The sequence below is a fragment of the Oncorhynchus clarkii genome, chromosome 1, assembly GCF_045791955.1.
Source record: "Oncorhynchus clarkii lewisi isolate Uvic-CL-2024 chromosome 1, UVic_Ocla_1.0, whole genome shotgun sequence".
In the NCBI taxonomy this organism is placed as follows: domain Eukaryota; kingdom Metazoa; phylum Chordata; class Actinopteri; order Salmoniformes; family Salmonidae; genus Oncorhynchus; species Oncorhynchus clarkii.
The window spans coordinates 47,483,453-47,502,306 of NC_092147.1; the positions used below are offsets into that span (position 1 = coordinate 47,483,453).

Genomic DNA, 18,854 nt, shown 5'->3' on the forward strand with positions numbered 1-18,854 from the left:
CCCACACAAACAAAAACATAGTAAATCCTGTATATCACATTTCTATAATAACACACGTACCGTCAATGTGCTTGTTCCTCCTTTTCCAGATGAATAGAGCGAGCAGCAGAAGAAGAAACAGGCTGACACACACACAGCCAGCTATCAGCCCTCTGTAGTCCTGTTCATGAGCCAACATCACTCTTCCCAGACTCACTGAAGACGATGCCTGACGCCACTACGCACACACAACACACACACACAGAAAGGAGAGGAGAACAGTGAGTGAGATGTACAACTACTTTCTAGATTATTTGTTATTTCCCCCCCCCCCCCCTAGGGGAAATACCGATGCGCGCACACGCACACTGTAAATCAATTCTAGTTGTTTCAACTGATTACTATTAAGTAACTGGTTCCACAGCCTTTTTAAGTTGACTCAATGTTTTGATCAAAGTGTTACCTGAACTTAAACGTTTTTAGTTGGTCCAAACTTAGCTCCGACTTGAAACTTTAAATGATGTGTTTGTTCAACTTGTGCCACAGATCCCTCCGGAACTTTCATCACGCACACCTGTCTCCTATTCCCACTGATTAGTATTTGTATGTATGTGCCCTTTGGTGTCCATGGTCTTGTTGATTATTGTTACAATGTCCATTGGTGCGTGTGAGTACCTGTGCTGTGTGTTTTGGGCTTTCGTGCCTTTGTGGATTGCGCAGATGATTACGGGTCTTGTCCCGTGTGTTAATCATTGTTGCGTGTGCACAGTCATTAAAACTCATTTTTCAACCACTCCACAAATTTCTTGTTAACAAACTATAGTTTTGGCAAGACGGTTAGGACATCTTCTTTGTGCATGACACAAGTAAGGTGTACTTGTGGATATATTTCAAGGCCTACCTTCAAACTCAGTGCCTCTTTGCTTGACATCATGGGAAAATCAAGAAATCAGCCAAGACCTCAGAAAAAAAATTGTAGACCTCCACAAGTCTGGTTCATCCTTGGGAGCAATTTTCAAACGCCTGAAGGTACCACGCTCATCTGTACAAACAATAGTATGCAAGTATAAACACCATGGGACCATGCAGCCGTGATACCGCTCAGGAAGGAGATGCGTTCTGTCTCCTAGAGATGAACGTACATTGGTGCGAAAAGTACAAATCAACCCCAGAACAACAGCAAAGGACCTTGTGAAGATGCTGGAGGAAACAGGTACAAAAGTATCTATATCCACAGTAAAACAAGTCCTATATCGACACAACCTGAAAGGCCACTCAGCAAGGAAGAAGCCACTTCTTCAAAACCGCCATAAAAACTCCAAACTATGGTTTGCAACTGCACATGGGGACAAAGATGGTACTTTTTGGAGAAATGTCCTCTAGTCTGATGAAACAAAAACAGAACTGTTTGGCCATAATGACCATTGTTATGTTTGGAGGAAAAAGGGGGAGGCTTGCAAGCCAAAGAACACCATCCCAACCATGAAGCACGGGGTGGCAGCATCATGTTGTGGAGGTGCTTTGCTGCAGGAGGGACTGGTGCACTTCACAAAATAGATGGCATCATGAGAAAGACATCAGTCAGGAAGCTTAAACAATGAGTAACGATAACTTGGCTATATACAAGGGGTACCAGTACCGGGTCGATGTGCAGGGGTACGAGGTAATTAGGTAGATATGTAAATATAACTATGAATAAAGTGACAGATAGTAAACAGTAGCAGCAGCGTATGTGATGAGTCAAAAAAGTTAGTGCAAAAAGGGTCAATCCAAGGAGTCCGGGTAGCTATTTGGTTAACTATTTAACTGACTATTTAGCAGTGTTATGGCTTTGGGGTAGAAGCTGTTCAGGGTCCTGGTGGTTCCAGACTTGGTGCATCAGTACCGCTTGCCCTGCGGTAGCAGAGAGAACCGTCTATGACTTGGGTGGCTGGAGTATTTAACACCGCCTGGTATAGAGGTCCTGGAAGGCAGGGAGTTCGGCCCCAGTGATGAACTGGGCCGTATACACTACCCTCTGTAGCACCTTGCGGTCGGATGACAAGCAGTTGCCAAGTATGTAATACCCTAGTATGGGTATTCGGACACGGCCACCGTCTCCTCTCCAGGGGCCTCATTTATACGTGTTGCGTAATTTTAACATGAAAGATCTGCACAAAAATATTTAGATGTATAAACTTGGTGAATGTCATACAAGTTTCCCATTATGAAATCAGACCTGTCGTAAAACTGTGCACACGTGAACAACCATTATAACTCGTCCTGAAGAACACCCATTCACCTTTTATGGTGATAATAACACCCTTAAGACAGTATCTAAAGGAAACAGGAATGGCCGACTTGATCAAACGTCTTTGGAGGAGTTGGCAGAAGGTTTCATTTTGCAGTGACATTAGCGGTATCTGACCGTTTCTGAAAGGCAACGACAATCCTACACACTTCAATGCAAAAGATGAACTGTATGTTATAAACCGCACACCCTGTCCGATGCATCAAGCAAAAAAACGAGAAATGATTAAGAGTCCCAATTAAATGAGCGATGCGCACGGTCATTTGGTGCATGGCTACTCCGGGAATATAAACTCATCGTGGCCAGAAAAGGTTGAGGAATTGTATTCTGCAATGGTTATGATATGTATTATGTTTCTAAATGAAATATTGTCTACGTGAGAAATTTGACATTACAGTACTCAGACGTGGCCTAAAAACGTCAATGGGAAAAGGTGAGCATAGAGCAAAATAGGCTACTTGAAATAGCTCATCTATTTACTAATGTGAAGTGGGTCCAATTCAATGAGAGATGGGACGAATGGTCGACAGTCCAAACTTGTTGCAAAGACAAGAAACCCCCCCAACATTTGCTCTTATCACTAACGGCAAATGTTTGCATCTTGTTATTATATTTAACTAGGCTACCTGTTTTCATTATGAATGATACATGAGTCATATATTACCCATTTGCACAAAGCTACTTCAACCACGAGAAACTGTTAGTGTGTACACAATGTTTACAAATGAGGCCCCAGCTCAGTGTTCCTGTAACGTTTTAAGGGTTTAAATCATGTGGAAAGTCAAACGTTCATGGTTGAACAATCTATTGTTATTACATTCATAAGCATTTTGTGTCAGATAAATTTCTATTTGAGGGAGACGACTTTTTGGGAGATATTGGAAGTCTGAGTTGAACAGTCCAGTAAAAGTTGAGAGGTGTTGATGGAATGCCAGGAGGAATGCAGAGATATCCGTGGATTTACCAGCCTAGTGGTAATAAAATGCCAGGCAGCAGAACGCGCACGTGCGTGCACACACACACACAACGCCATCGTCATGGACACATACACAAATGCACGCACGCACGGACACACCACACACAGAGCCCTCTGTATGGATGCAGTGGCTGCCCAACAAGGCCTTTATGGAGCTGTGGAGTGGGTGCTGCTAGACTGTGGGGGGGAGGGGGGGGGGGGGGGTCTGAAGAGGTCTCTGTAGACAAGGGGCTGTTTCAAGTGAAGGGCTGAAGTGGAGGGCTCAGAGATCCTAGGGAAGGTAGGGTGGTCTCACTAATGTTTAACTAGGGGTGATGAGGGGACTCAGTAGAAACCAAATGGAGGTAGTTTGGAAATGTTCACAGAGTTTAGCTGGAAGGGAGTGTGTTTTTGTCCATGTGTCTGTACTAGGTCTCTCTCTCGCTCTCTCTCTGTCTCTCTCTGTCTATGTGTGTGCGTGTGTGTCTGTCCTCACCTCCACCTCCAGTTCATTGGTGGCATCCCGTAACTCCATGGGGACAGTACACTCCAGGGTGTTACCCACCACAGTCACACTCTCACAGGTCCTGTTAGACACCTTCAGCACCTCTCCCTTCATCGCCTCCACATCCACACGACCTGTCACCTGGAGATTTAGAAAGAAGGGGAAAGGGATAAATGGAGTCAGTATAAAAATCCTATGTACTACATCATCCTCAGTGAGTCCTACCATATCCACACAGAGACATGCATGCAGGCTTGCTCGAAAACTGGTTCCAGTGGAAGTGACTGAGGCACTGGTTGTGGTGCCACTACTGTTACTGTGAACCCTCTCTCCAGGACAGAGACAACAGCCTCTCTGCGTCTGCATACAAACTACCTAACCCTTTTGTCGATGAGGGCTCTTCAGACAGGAAGAGAGGATTTTTGAAGGAAGGAATCTCACCCTCACTGCCTTGGCTACATGCTCCTTCACACACATTTCACTTGGCTCTTGGACTGTAAAATGGTCTGGTTCCTTCAGTCTCTAATGTTTTTGTCTCAACCTCAACCCTGTCGTCTGACGGTTTATTCTCAAACTGCTTGGTTGACACACACACACACACACACACACACACACACACACACACACACACACACACACACACACCTCAGTCGCCTCTCACTCTGCATGGTTGTGCTGTATGTGTATAGCAGAAGGCAATAAAAAGAATGATCACATTCCTCGCGTGACAGCCTGGGATTTTCAGATTTGACACAGAGTGGAGGGCCGCACCTGTTCCCAAACCTCACGGTGTAACTGTATGCGTCAACTAGTGCAGTACATGTGAACACACACACACACACACACACACACACACACACACACACACACACACACACACACACACACACACACACACACACACACACACACACACACACACACACACACACACACACACACACACACACGTTCTTTTATCCTCGTGGGCACATTACATTTATTTCCATTCAAAATCCTATTTTCTCTAACTCTTAACCCTAAACTTAACCCTTACTAATACCTTAACCCGTAACCTGTAACCAAAACCCTAAACCCAACTTCTAACCCTAACCCCAACCACTAACCCTTACCCTAATCCTAAACTTAAAATAGCCTTTGTCCTCATGGGGATGTGGGAAATGTCCCCACGAGGGAGAAGGTCCTTGCTTCACAATCCCCCCGCATACGCACACATGGACACTGAGACAATAACAAACTCTAATATCAACAGTATTTTAACATATACAAAGCATATTGCATAATATGTACAATCTCTCATCTCAACACGTGTCATCTCATGTCTGTACTCTGAGGTTGTGTGTAACATTTAATGTGTGTTTACGAGTCATTGAAAGCAACATATCCCATAGAGAGAATAACTATACAATTTCTGCCAGGCATTAAACAGTCTATCCAAACAAACAGAGTGGGTGGCGCTAATCTGTGCTAAGATGCTTGTTACCCTCCCATGGAACGATCTGTAGAGATAAGAGCTCTACACCAGCCAAGACTAATAACATTATCAGTAGCCTTTACTGATTGGCGGACATTTTGGGGCAAAGATATCAGATGGCCCCAAATGTACTCTATAACAGTGCAACCCAGGGCCTTGGGTGTCCCTGGGGTAATGGGGGCTCATGGGAGCTCATCTGGGACCTAGATGGGGGTTGGGAGGTTACTGAGAGGGAAAGGAGGGGCAGGGGCTGGATTAAGCCATGGGGCCAAGGTCATGCCTGGGAAAAAAGCCGACCCAGGATCCTGTGAGACCTGTTCCACACAGCTGTCACTAACCATCAGTAAAAAAAAGAAAGAAAGCTATAATTGTTTTCATTGTAAAAAAAACAACAACAACGTTTTCTACCCAGAAAAATTAGGTTGCCCATTTGAAACACGCCATTAATATGTCAAGGGCTTTGACCTCAGGAACCTGAGACAATGCAGTGAGATGGAGAGAATACACAGAGGAGAGGGATCGGAGGAGTGAGTGAGGGAAATGTAGGGGGTGAGCGATGGGAAACGGGACTCTTTTTCCTGTTTTCTTTCAGTATACAAACCCCTCGCCCCCAGTATTGTTTCCTTCCCACCTCAGACGGGCGAGGGTGAGTCAGTGGAAGGGTGTCGAGGAGGGCAAAGTACAACAAGCTACAATCAGGGCTCAATTCCCATTTCAATTCAGGAGATCAACTAAAACTCGCCATTTGTTTTAAAATAGGAATTCTCCGATTTTAATTCCTTTCCTGAATGGATGCATTGGTAGTTGCACTGACCCCAGCTTTCATCATTATCATCATGGTAGGGCTTTACAGTGCGACCCTTTCGCTTGCATATCCTCCTTCATATTCTTCTGTGCTTTATTATCTCAAATAGTCTTCATTTTGTGCTCTCACATTTCTTTGTGTGCAACTACTGTACATGTGTCAACTCAGGCAAACACGTGTTCCTTGTCAAAAAGGTAAGCATAGAGCCCTGCATGGAGAGGTGGTGGTGGGGAAAGGGACGAGGGGGAATGGGGATGTGGGAGAAAGGACCTCACCTTAATATTGTCAATTCCCCTTAAACTCAAGACGATTCAGGAGATCAATAGAAACCCAGTTAGGGAACAAAAAGGTGCCGGTCTGACACGTCTCACCTTAATCTCCAGGATGCTCTTGTTGCCTTTGGATGTGACGGTGGGTCTCTGGAAGTCCTCGAAGCGAGGGTCCTCTACATACAGCAGGTCAAACTGGGGCGCGGTGAAACCATCCAGGACGAACGCCACCTTGGTGACCACAGGAGGCTGCAGGCCCAGGTCCTTCAGGGAGGGAGTGGTACACAGGATGGTCAGCCTGTCCTCACCCTGCGTACAGCTCTGGAGAGAGAGCGCACACGTGGCGTAAGTAACACACACACACACACACACACAATACGTTGTCCTTTACTGCATTAACGATGGCAGTTACAACGTGCACACACATGCACGTACAGTATGTACACATGCACACACACACCGCAATTGTGCTTTAAGGAGAAACACTCCTTACAAATTCCTCCAGCATTTCCCTTGTTCCCCTGTCACATAACAAGGACACATACTAATCCGTCAGATGACAGATGCTTTCATCCCAGGGCTAATTACACGCTTGTACACACTATCTATTTATTTCTCCATACAGCTTCAGTGAGGTTTAAGTGCCTTGCTCCGGGCACAACAGCAGTGTGTGTATACCACCCTGGATTCAAACTTAAAAGCCTCCCATCACTAGCGCTTTACCATAAGTGCTATTGAGCTAGACACCGACTTGAGAAACACATAAGAGAAAGCATTATATGAGTCTCTTTTCACCTTTTCAACTTGAAATGTATTATTTAAAAAAAAAATATATATATATATATATACATCCAGCACCCGCTCAGAGACAATGAATGTGCACATGTAATCGTTTCCTGAAACATTCCCTTCCATGCAGATGATTAGTTCCAGATTCCAGCAGGTCATAATAAAGCCAAAGTAATGACAGAACATCAAATACTGTATAGAATCCAAACCAGCATCTGCTGCTATACCAGTGCCTGATACTATTATTTAGACTGTTTCAAATGTAAGAGTCTATCCAGTAAAATATACCGGCGTGCTGAGTGGAACAAACTATACTTGATTTTTAAAAGAATGTCAAAAGCTGGCTGATGACTGAACCATATAACCATTTTCCAAGTCTGAATCTCCACTGAACAAAAATATAAAACGCAACATGAGACAATTTCAATGATTTTACTGAGTTACAATTCATATAAGGAAATCAGTAAATTGAAATAAATAAATTAGGCCCTAATCTAAGGAATTCACATGACTTTTTAGGGGTGCACTCATGGGTGGGCCTGAGAGGGCATAGGTCCACCCACTTGGGAGCCAGGTCCAGCCACTGGGGAGCTAGGCCCAGCCATTCAGAATTAGTTTTTCCCCCTCAAAACAGCTTTAAGGTACACAGAAATACTCCTCAGTTTCATCAGCTGTCCGGGTGGCTGGTATTAGATTATCCCACAAATGAAGAAGCCGGATGTGGAGGACCTGGGCTGGCGTGGTTACATGTGGTCTGCGGTTGTGAGGCCAGTTGGACATACTGACAAATTCTCTAAAACAAATTTGGAGGTGGCATATGGTAGAGAAATTAACATGACATTTTCTGCCAACAGCTCTGGTGGACATTCCTGCAGTCAGCATGCCAATAGCACACTCCATCAAATCTTGAGCATTGTGTTGTGTGACAAAACTGCACATGTTAGAGTGGCCTTTTATTGTCCCCAGCACAAGGTGCACCTGTGTAATGATCATGCTGTTTAATCAGCTTCTTGATATGCCACACCCGTCAGGTGGATGGATTATCTTGGCAAAGGAGAAATACTCACTAATAGGGATGTAAACAAACATTTGAGAGAAATAAGCTTTTTGTGCATATGGAACGTTTCTGCTCATGAAACATGGGACCAACACTTTACATTGTTTTGTTCAGTATATAGGTCCCTGGGACTGAACACTTGCCTCTGAAACTGGATCCTGGACTTCTTGACGGGATTCCACCAGGAGGTGTGGGTAGGCAACAACATATCCTCCACGCTGACCTCCACGCTGACCTTCAACCCAGGGGCCCCTCAGGGGTGTGTGCTTAGTCCCCTCCTGTACTCCCTGTTCACCCACGACTGCATGGCTGCGCATGTCTCCAACACCATCATTGAGTTTGCAGATGATCACCTACGACGATGAGACAGCCTATAGGGAGGAGGTCAGTGACCTGGCAGTGTGGTGGCAGGACAACAACCTCTCCCTCAATGTCAGTAAGACAAAGGAGCTGATCGTTGACTACGGGAAACGGAGGGCCGAGCATGCCCCCATTCACATCAACAGGGCTGTAGTAGAGTGGGTTGAGAGCTTCAAGTTCCTCGGTGTCCACATTACCAAGGAACAATCATGGTCCAAACACACCAACACAGTTTGTGAAGGTGGCTTGACAACGACTCTTCCCCCTCAGGTGGCTGAAAAGATTTGGTACGAGCCCTCAGATCCTCAAAAAGTTTTATGGCTGCACCATCAGGAGCATCTTGACTGGCTTGGTACCACTTGGTACTGCTTGGCATCCGACCACAAGGCGCTACAGAGGGTAGTGCGTACGGCACAGCACATCACTGGAGCCAAGCTCCCTGCCATCCAGGACCTCTATTACAGGTGGTGTCAGAGGAAGGCAAAACAATTGTCAAATACTCCAACCCCCCAAGCCAAAGATGATTCTCTTTGCTACTGCATGGCAAGTGGTATCAATGCTTCTACCCCCAAGTCACAAGACTTCTAAACAAGACTGCTAAATAGATAATCAAATGGCTACCTGGACTACCTGCATTTACCCTTTTTTACATTAACTCTCTTGCATTGACTCTATGCAAACACACAGGACTCTAAACACACAGCCACACAGCCACACACACACACACACACAGCCACACACACACACACACACACACACACACACGCACACACACACACACACACACACACACACTACTGTCTATTATCTATCCTGTTGCCTAGTCACTTTACCTATACCTATATGTATAGTACATAGCTACCTCAATGACCTCGTACCCCAGCATATCGACTCGGTACTGGTACTCCCTGTATATAGCCATGTTATTTTCTACTCCCTATATACTGTATATGGCCATGTTCCATTCTACTACCTAAATACTGTATATAGCAATGTCATTTTCTACTCCCTATATACTGTACATAGCCTATAGAACATAGCCATTTTTATTTGTTATTCACTGTGTATTTATTCCTTTTGTCACTATTTAGATAATTATTATATATATATATTTATCTTATGTTCAACTCTTCATTGTTGTAAATTGTAAGCATTTCACTGTTAGTCTACAACTGTTGTCTATGAATCATGTGACAAATACAATTTGATTTGATTTGATTTTGATAAGTGCTTGACTTTATTGTGTTATCCCTGACAAGTGTTTAAAATGTTAGAACCTGGAAATAACATTTATTTTGGGGGGGTTTGTATCATTTGATTTACACAACATGCCTAGCACAATATTTTTTATTGTGAAACAAGAAATAAGACCAAAAAAATGTAAACTTAAGCGTGCATATCTATTCATCTCCCCAAAGTCAATACTTTGTACAGCCACCTTTTGCAGCAATTACAGCTGCAAGTCTCTTGGGGTATGTCTCTATAAGCTTGGCACATATAGCTACTGGATTTTTGGGCAAAACTGCTCCAGCTCCTTTAGTTGGATGGGTTCTGCTGGTGTACAACAATCTTTAAGTCACACCAGAGATTCTCAAGTGGATTGAGGTCTGGGCTTTGACTAGGCCTAACCACTCGAGTGTTGCTTTAGCAGTATGCTTAGTGCCATTGTCCTGCTGGAAGGTGAACCTCCGTCCCAGTCTCAAATCTCTTGAAGAGTGAAAAAGGTTTCCCTCAAGAATTTCAGTGTATTAAGCATCATCCATCATTCCTTCAATTCTGATCAGTTTCCCAGTCCCTGCCAATGAAAAACGTCCCCACAGCATGATGAGTCTTTGTTGACTCTCTTATTAATGCCCTCCTTGCCTGGTCCGTGAGTTTTGGTGGGTGGCCCTATCTCGGCAGGTTTGTTGTGGTGCCATATTCTTTCAATTTTTTAATAATGGATGTAACGGTGCTCCATGGGATGTTCAAAGTTTCGTATATTTTTTTTATAACCCAACCCTGATCTGTACTTCTCCACAACTTTGTCCCTGACCTGTTTGGAGAGCTCCTTGGTCTTCATGGCTCTGCTTGCTTGGTGGTGCCCCTTCGCCTAGTGGTGTTGCAGACTCTGGGGCCTTTCAGAACACGTGTATATATACTGAGATCATGTGACAGTTTATGTGACACTTAGATGGCACACAGGTGGACTTCATTTAACTAATTATGTGACTTTTGAAGGTAATTAGTTGCACCAGATCATATTTAGGGGCTTCATAGAAAAGGGGGTGAATACATATACACGTGCCACTTTTTATTTTTTATTTGTTTGGACTATTTTGTGTGTGTCCATTATGTGAAATCCAAATAAAAATCCATTTAAATTACAGGTTGTAATGCAACAAAATAGGAAAAATACCAAGGGGGATGAAGTGGGGTACAAAGGGTGGTAGAGTGACAGTTTTACACTATTCCATACTGAGAGATTACATTTTTGTCCAGCCTACTCATGATAGTTCAACCAGTCTGTGAAGGCAGGGTCAGATGCAACACCTGTAACTTTTCCCCCTGTAATTTCTCCATTTGTTTGTTATACAATATTGGATTTCATGGCACGTTCCTTTCACATGTTGAGCTTACATTTCACACGTGAAACTATAATTTTCAAATGTATACATTTTGCGTTCACACCACCTTTTCACATGTGAGGAGAATAACATGTTTTCACCTCACATGTGAATTTCATTGTCACGTGTGCAATTTGCAGTTTCACGTGTTAAAAACGTTGACATGTGAAAATCACATTTGCCGTTTCACATTACAGAAAACTCCACATCTCATTTCAACATGTCGAATTGCAAGTTTAACATGTGAAAAACAATCACGTGAAAATGAAATTAGCAGTTTAACTGTCAAAAAAATTAACTTTCACATGTGGAATTGCAGATTCAAATGTGGGGTTGAAATAATGTTAATGGATTACGTTCAAAGGGCTGTAGTTCTGCTGTATGAAGGCCACTGCCTGTTAAAAAGGTGCAATCTTTAGTTGCTACATCCATTTTTGGACTTGTAAATGAATGATATGTGTTTTCTTATTGAAGAATGTAAGGTATAAATGTCTCATGAGCTTCATTCAACTGTCGTACCCCATCAGAACCCCAAATATAATCTTGTTTTACCCCAATGTTTGTAAAGAAAGTAAATAGGAACAACCACTAAACACATGGTTAAAACTATCATTTTGATATCATGGATGGTCAGTCCTTGCATCCAGCGTTGTCTATAGATTTGAGAGGGGTTGCATTTCTCCAGCCCCATCCCCATCCCTCAGCTCTTTACTGAAACTGTGGCAGGGAATAATGGTGTAAGAGAGTAATAGTGTTTTATTATGTGTTGTAATCCTCTAGTGAGTGAGGTACTTTTGTGCCATAATTATCAAGAAAAACGTCTGACGTGGAGAACAAAATTGTTAGCATTGCAAACAAAAAGACTAATAATGATATTGAAAGCAAAACATAAACCCAAAAGTATTGATAGCAAAACCAAATATTGCAAGGAAATAATTTCAAAATGTATTTGTTTTTATTTTTAAGTGAAACATTTCTGATAAATAAAACGCCTCCCTCTTTCCTGCAATTTTCCCTATCTTCGGTTATGTTCGCCTGGCCTTTGCTTTCGCTGCTTTTTTGGAACATTTATTCAAGCAACATACTGTACCCTGTACCCATACTGCACCCTGCATCCCACTGCTAGTTTGCCTCTGAAGCCTCTGAAGCTTAGCAGGGATGGGAGACCAGACGAAGATGAAAAATAAACATGTTCAAAATAAACAGGTCCGAAAACCAGATGTGTTTCTTCTCACATGTTATTTTGTAAGGGTACCACTACCCTAAAAACAAACGTAGATACATTCACACACTCAATCACTTCTCTGCTAATGCATCCTCCATCTTTTCTAGTCTGACATAATGGTAAACAGAGAGAAAAGAAGGGCCTGCGTTCTAGTAGGAGTGAAACAAGGGCCCTCATCCAGAACAGAAGAATAAAGGCAAAGTCCCAAATGACACTATTCCCTATCTACTGTAGTGCACTACATTTGACCAGGGCCCATAGTGCACTATATAGGTGTAACAGTTCTGCTTTCCGTCCCTCTCCTCGCCCCTACCTGGGCTCGAACCAGGGACCCTCTGCACACATTGACAACAGTCACGCTCGAAGCACCGTTACCCATCGTTCCACAAAAGCCACGGCCCTTGCAGAGCAAGGGAAACAACTACTTCAAGGTCTCAAAGCAAGTGACGTCACCAAACACTATTAGCACGCACCCCACTAACTAGCTAGCCATTTCACACCGGTTACACTCACCCCCCTTTTGACCTCCTCCTTTTCTGCAGCAACCAGTGATCTGGGTCAACAGCATCAATGTAACAGTATAGCTTCCATTCCTTTCCTCAACCCTACCTGGGCTTGAACCAGGGACTTTCTGCACACATTGACAACAATCACCCTCAAAGCACTGTCACCTATCGCTCCACAAAAGCCACGGAAACAACTACTTCAAGGTCTCAGAGCAAGTGAAGTCATCAATCAAAGCGCTATTAGTGTGCACCCGGCTTACCATTTCACACCGGTTACAATAGGGTGCCATTTGGGACACCGTCTAAGCGCTAAAGTGGTGGAAGTTAGTTCAGGTATTTTAATTGTTTTTACATTTAACAAGACAAGTCAATTAAGAACAAATTCTTATTTACAATGACGGCCTACCGGGGAACAGTGGGTTAACTGCCTTGTTCAGGGGCAGAACGACAGATTTTTACCTTGTCAGCTCGGGGATTCAATCCAGCAACCTTTTGATTACTGGCCCAACACTCTAACCACTTGCCTACCTGCCGTCCCTGTATCCTCCGGCATCTCTTCTGTCCTCTCCTCTTTCCCCTCTCGGCATCGACATGGCACTTTGGTCCTTCAGAAAAACTGGCCCAGATGTCTGGTATGATTGTCATTTCCGGCTCTTCACGTCTAACTGGAGATTTGGGAAGTGGTGCGGACGAGTTCTAGAAGTGTTTCTTGATGTGATAATGGAGTCGCAGGGAGTTTTTGTTAGTCAGTCACCATGCTTCCTATATATATATATAGCAATCTGGTGTTCCTTATGGAACTTTTTGTGTGTTTTCAACAAAGGCCTCCTGAAAGTGCACCGGCAGCAGACACTTCGAAGCCTCCTGGTGCACACACAGCTGTGGCATGGACGAAAAAAAACAGTTTAACTCTGCCCAGAGTTGACAGCCAAGTGTAAATGTCTGTTGCGTGGTTAGGGGCCATTGATGTTGTATATGTATCTAGTTGGCCACTAAAGCAAACACGTCCTTGAGTAAAGACATCCTACACAGACAGACATCAAGCCCAAAGTACCCATGGCCCCAAAAATGACCCCAAACACATGTTTCTAGTGGCCTTTCTGCACCACAGTCACATGTCCTTTCTGCTAAAACATTTCATTAGGTGGCATGTTTTTACATATCACGGCAGGAGTGGAATACATATCAATCAATCAATCAAATGTATTCATAAAGCCCATTTTACATCGGCAGTTTCAAGTGGTATTAGTTGTATATACCGGGGTACACATGGAATACATCGTACAGTTGTCACAACGTTAATTTACAGTAACCTGGTCTTGACCCCGAAGGGCAAGCAGGAGCAGAGGCAGACAGACGCACAGTGGCCAGACTATTTTGCTCCACGCTCAACTTTTCCGGAACATGGAAGTGTTTTAATAAACCTTTCAATGACTCGTTCGTACTTTGGCTCTAACAAAGTGATTGAACTCTAATTCCCATGAGCATCATTGTTGCTAATCACAGTAGCCATGGGTGGAATAGCAGGGCTGGTTTTAAGTGTTACAAAAGCTTCCTGTTAGCAGTTCAGTTCCCCTGGACAGACTTCCAAACTCTAGTCGGTGTTGAGCAATAACGCAGATGGAGTGCAAACACACACACCCTCTGGCCCTGCAGGCCCTCGTTTACACACACACACACACACACACACACACACACACACACACACACACACACACACACACACACACACACACACACACACACACACACACACACACACACACACACACACACACACACACACACACAGCAGGCCTTGTTTACACACACACACGCTAGCATGCACACACACACACACGGGCCTTGTTCACTCACACACAACCTGCACTTGATGGTCGAACAAAAGCAAGCAATCACAATTGAGTCTGGCGAGTGTGTGTGTGTGTGTGTGTGTGTGTGTGTGTGTGTGTGCTCCTCGACAGGGAGCAACTAAAGGGGTCTAGAAGGTAAAATGGTCCCCTGGAGAGTTTAGACAAATATCCTGTGAATTAGGGGAAACCTCAGTCAACCACTACTCATTATATGGCAAAGATTCATTGTTTCATAAATGTCTCCTCTCGCTTGTGTTGGTAGACTGATCTGAATGACTGTGGGTTGGGGGGGGGCAACTGTGAATACAATTACTTGTTAGTTGATATTGTAGCAGCAGAGGTGGGTAGTTAGCTCTGATTATCACTGAACTGGCAACCCTATACTCCCAAAATGGAGACAGCAACCATAGTGCAATTGTACAATTGTAAACTCTCTGGAAAGTGTTCAGTATCCTGACCAAGGGATAACAATGCCAAACAAAGCGATCTTATAAGATACTAAGTGTTACCCAGAAGCTAAGGACTCAAGCTGTACATACATAGTTAGTTAAGATCGAAAGATAACACCGACAAGTGTAGCCGTATTGGGTCACAAAAATATCTTTAACTAGCCAGGTGGAAACGGAAGGCCTCATACTTGCCCCTCTCAGGCATCCCCTCAAGCTGGGCTTTGGCCATGCTGCTGAAAGGGTAAGAGATGGGAAAGGCAGACCACACCGGGTCTTCAGTTGACATGGAGCACCCCCATGTATGAATTCCTCCAACGTGTCTGGCCGGTTAATGGAACGGTAACACTTTCTATGAGGCGCACACACACAACGCCGTAGTGTATTTACAATGATATGATACACGTATAGTGCATTATAACACAGGGGATGGGAAAGGCAGACCTGGGCTGTGTTGACATGGAACTTTAGGATTCCTTACCAACCAACCTGGCTGGTCTAGTGGATCCTCTAGTAAAGCGAACCCTGTCCAACCGCAAACGCCACTTCCCCATCAACCTCTCCACACCAACCCTTGGCAATCTCACTCTGCTCCCTGGCCCCCTTTACTGGATGTGAATGGGCCCTGGACGTAGTAATGTGAAAATTCACACTAACTCAGATCTATTGCTCCATCCCTCTTTTTTTTTCTCGGCTCCTTTGGCTTTCTGACCATGCCAGCTTTTCCCTGCAGATCGTAAAAGAAAGAAGAAAAAAACATTCCTTTTATGTTTGTGGGAAAGCTGAGATTACTTGAGCCTCGGCTTTACTCCAGATCTGAGAAACAGATATCAAGTCGATGCTGGACATTTTTTTTTCTTTCTTCTCTGTCTCCTTTCTCTCGTGCTGTTGTTGAGGCCCCAAATCTCATGGTTGGTCTATGGAAGAGTTGTTTTTCTTCCCTTCTAGACCTTGTTGGTATGGCATCTTTTGGAAAGAGGATCACGAGTGCGTGTGTTTGTACTCTACGTGCCTGCAAGTGTGTGGCTGTGCATGTGTGCATGTCAGCATGCGTACTGTATGTGTAGAGTATGCTGCATGTGTATTATGGACTCCTATTTCAACCACAGTCCTACTATATTTTTACGGGCTGACAGTCAGCTAGGGGTCTGTGCAGTCAGGCTACCCAAAGTCAGGAGATGAAATTGTACACGGATCAAAGTTTCATTTCCCTCTTTCCCTTTTCTCTACTGAACAAACACAGAGCTGCTGTGGTGGTGGATGATGACAGGCCCGCTCAAATTACTGCTCAGGCATTCATATATCCAGGGGTGTTCTCTTTGGAAACAGTTATCCCTCTCTCTCTCTCTCGATCTCCCTCTCTTCTCCGGCGACCCCGTGTTGTGGGTCAAAATAATACTGTGTCTCATACCGTCTCTTCCTAGAGAATGCCTCATCTCACCCTGGTTACTGTAAAGAATTTAAGAGGCAACAGCTGGAGCATTAGGGGACTAGAGCATTATCCCCTATACTAAATCATTAGAAATTATACCCCGTGTTGTTAAACACAGTACACGTCCCTGTCTTGTCTTGCCTGGTGCACTGTCATCCAGTCAGTCTTCTCTGGGGGTTTAGGTATTAGATTAGTGGTTGGAATGGAAAGGAAATAAGATTGTTTGAAAAGGGACAAACTCAGTCCATGCGTTGAGTCACGCTTATTTGATCCATAGTTTGATCCCATTTCTATTCATAGTTTGATCCCAAGTCTATTGAGAAAATGCGCTGAAATAAATTCCACGGAACGTTTTCAAAGTCTCCAAATCGAAACTTTCAAATCATAAATGTCCAACAACAATGTTATTGGTAGTTGAATTGACACTGAGGCATATTATGAGGACACCTTCTACCTGTGTCCTTTTTCCTTCCTCATCCCTCCCTCCCTCCTCTCCTGTTGTCTCTTCTGACCCTAGCCCTCCCTGAGGCTCTGTAGAGCACCAACCTCATCACAGGTCACACCAGGAGGGGGTCAGTGAAAGGGAAACTGAAAGGCGAGCTGGTGTGTGTGTGTGTGTGTGTGCGTGCGTGCGTGCGTGCGCTTGATGTCAGGGGATGGGGGTTGGTTGTAGCTTAGCTGATACAGATACAGTGGTCTGGTGTAGAGGGGGTTGAGAGGGATAGAGAGGGATTTTGTTTGGTTGAGATTTGAGATAAAGTGTTAGAGCAGTGTATGTGTGTGTTTTGCTTGAGTGTGCGTTTCTCCTAAGGGAGTCATGACTAAACCTGTGTGCCTTGCTATCAAGGTTGAAAGATAACACCATAACAAAGCACTACCTGTCCACATAACATCAGAGGCCACTTGTGTGTAAAACGTATTTGTTGTGGTTCATAGAGATGGCAAGATGGCGCCGATAAAGATGGAAGCTTCACTTCAAGTCCTTAGGAAACTGTGCAGAATTTTGTTTTTTTATGTATTATTTCTTACATTGTTAGCCCAGAAAACCTTAAGTGTTCTTACATACAGCCGGGAAGAACTATTGGATATCAGAGAGACGTCAACTTACCAGCACAACCAGCCCTACGACCAGGAATACGACTTTCCCAAAGCGGATCCTTTGTCTGCACCTCCCAGGGCATTTGAACTGATTCCAGACGCCGACTCAAAACAACGCCGTCGGAGGAGAGGGTGCAGGAGCGGTCTTCTAGGCTTCGGATGCTCGCACACCACCCACCGCTTCTGAGTATATTACTTGCTAATGTCCAGTCCTGGGCTAACAAAGTCAACAAAATTAGGGCCAGAGTTGCTTTCCAAAGAGATATCCTGTAACATACTCTGTTTCACAGAGACATGGCTAGCTGGGAACATGCTGTCGGAATCCGTACAACCAACGAGATTTTCAGTGCATCGCGCAGACAGGAACAAACATCTCTCTGTTAAGAAGATGGGAGGGTGTGTATGTTTCATGATTAACGATGCATGGTGTAATTGTAACAACATACAAGAACTCAAGTCCTTTTGTTCACCTGACCTAGAATTCCTCATAATCAAATGCAGACCGTATTATCTCCCAAGGTGAACTCTCCTCGGTTATTGTCACAGCCGTGTGTATCCCCCCGCAAGCGGATACCAAGACGGCCATCAAGGCTGTCTTGGTATCTTTATGCACACTGGAAACCATATATCCTGAGGCTGCATTTATTGTAGCTAGGGATTTTAACTAAGCTAATCTGAGAACAAGGCTACCTCAATTCTATCAGCATATCGATTGCAGTACACGAGCGAGTAACACACTTGACCACTGCTACTCTAACTTCCACGATGCATACAAGGCCCTCCCCCCACCCTCCTTTTGGCAAATCTGACCATGACTCTTGTTGCTCCCCTCCTATAGGCAGAAACTAAAACAGGAAGCGCCGGTGCTTAGGTCTATCCAACGCTGGTCTGACCAATCGGATTCCACGCTTTAAGATTGCTTCGATCAAGTGGACTGGGATATGTTCGGGGTAGCCTCAGACAATAACATTGACATATACGCGGTGAGCAAGTTTATAAGGAAGTGTATAGGAGATGTTGTACCTACTGTGACTATTAAAACCTTCCCTAAACAGAAACCGTGGATTGATGGCAGCATTCACGCAAAACTGAAATAACGTACCACCGCATTTAATCATGGCAAGGCAACTGGAAACATGACCAAATACAAACAGTGTAGTTATTCCCTCCTTAAGGCAATCAAACAAGCAAAGTATCAGTGTAGA

General features: G+C 44.2%; 1 protein-coding gene across 1 annotated transcript in view; it reads right to left on the minus strand.

Annotated features, from left to right (window-relative positions):
- Positions 1-18,854, minus strand: part of LOC139408271 (hepatocyte growth factor receptor-like) — a 72,353-nt gene that overhangs the window by 14,476 nt on the left and 39,023 nt on the right. Inside the window, exons 11-13 of the mRNA XM_071151973.1 lie at positions 6,380-6,598; positions 3,721-3,870; positions 61-217 (exon numbers count right to left, since the gene is read on the minus strand). Of these exons, the coding sequence (XP_071008074.1) occupies positions 61-217; positions 3,721-3,870; positions 6,380-6,598 (526 nt within the window). The remainder of the gene's footprint in view (positions 1-60; positions 218-3,720; positions 3,871-6,379; positions 6,599-18,854) is intronic.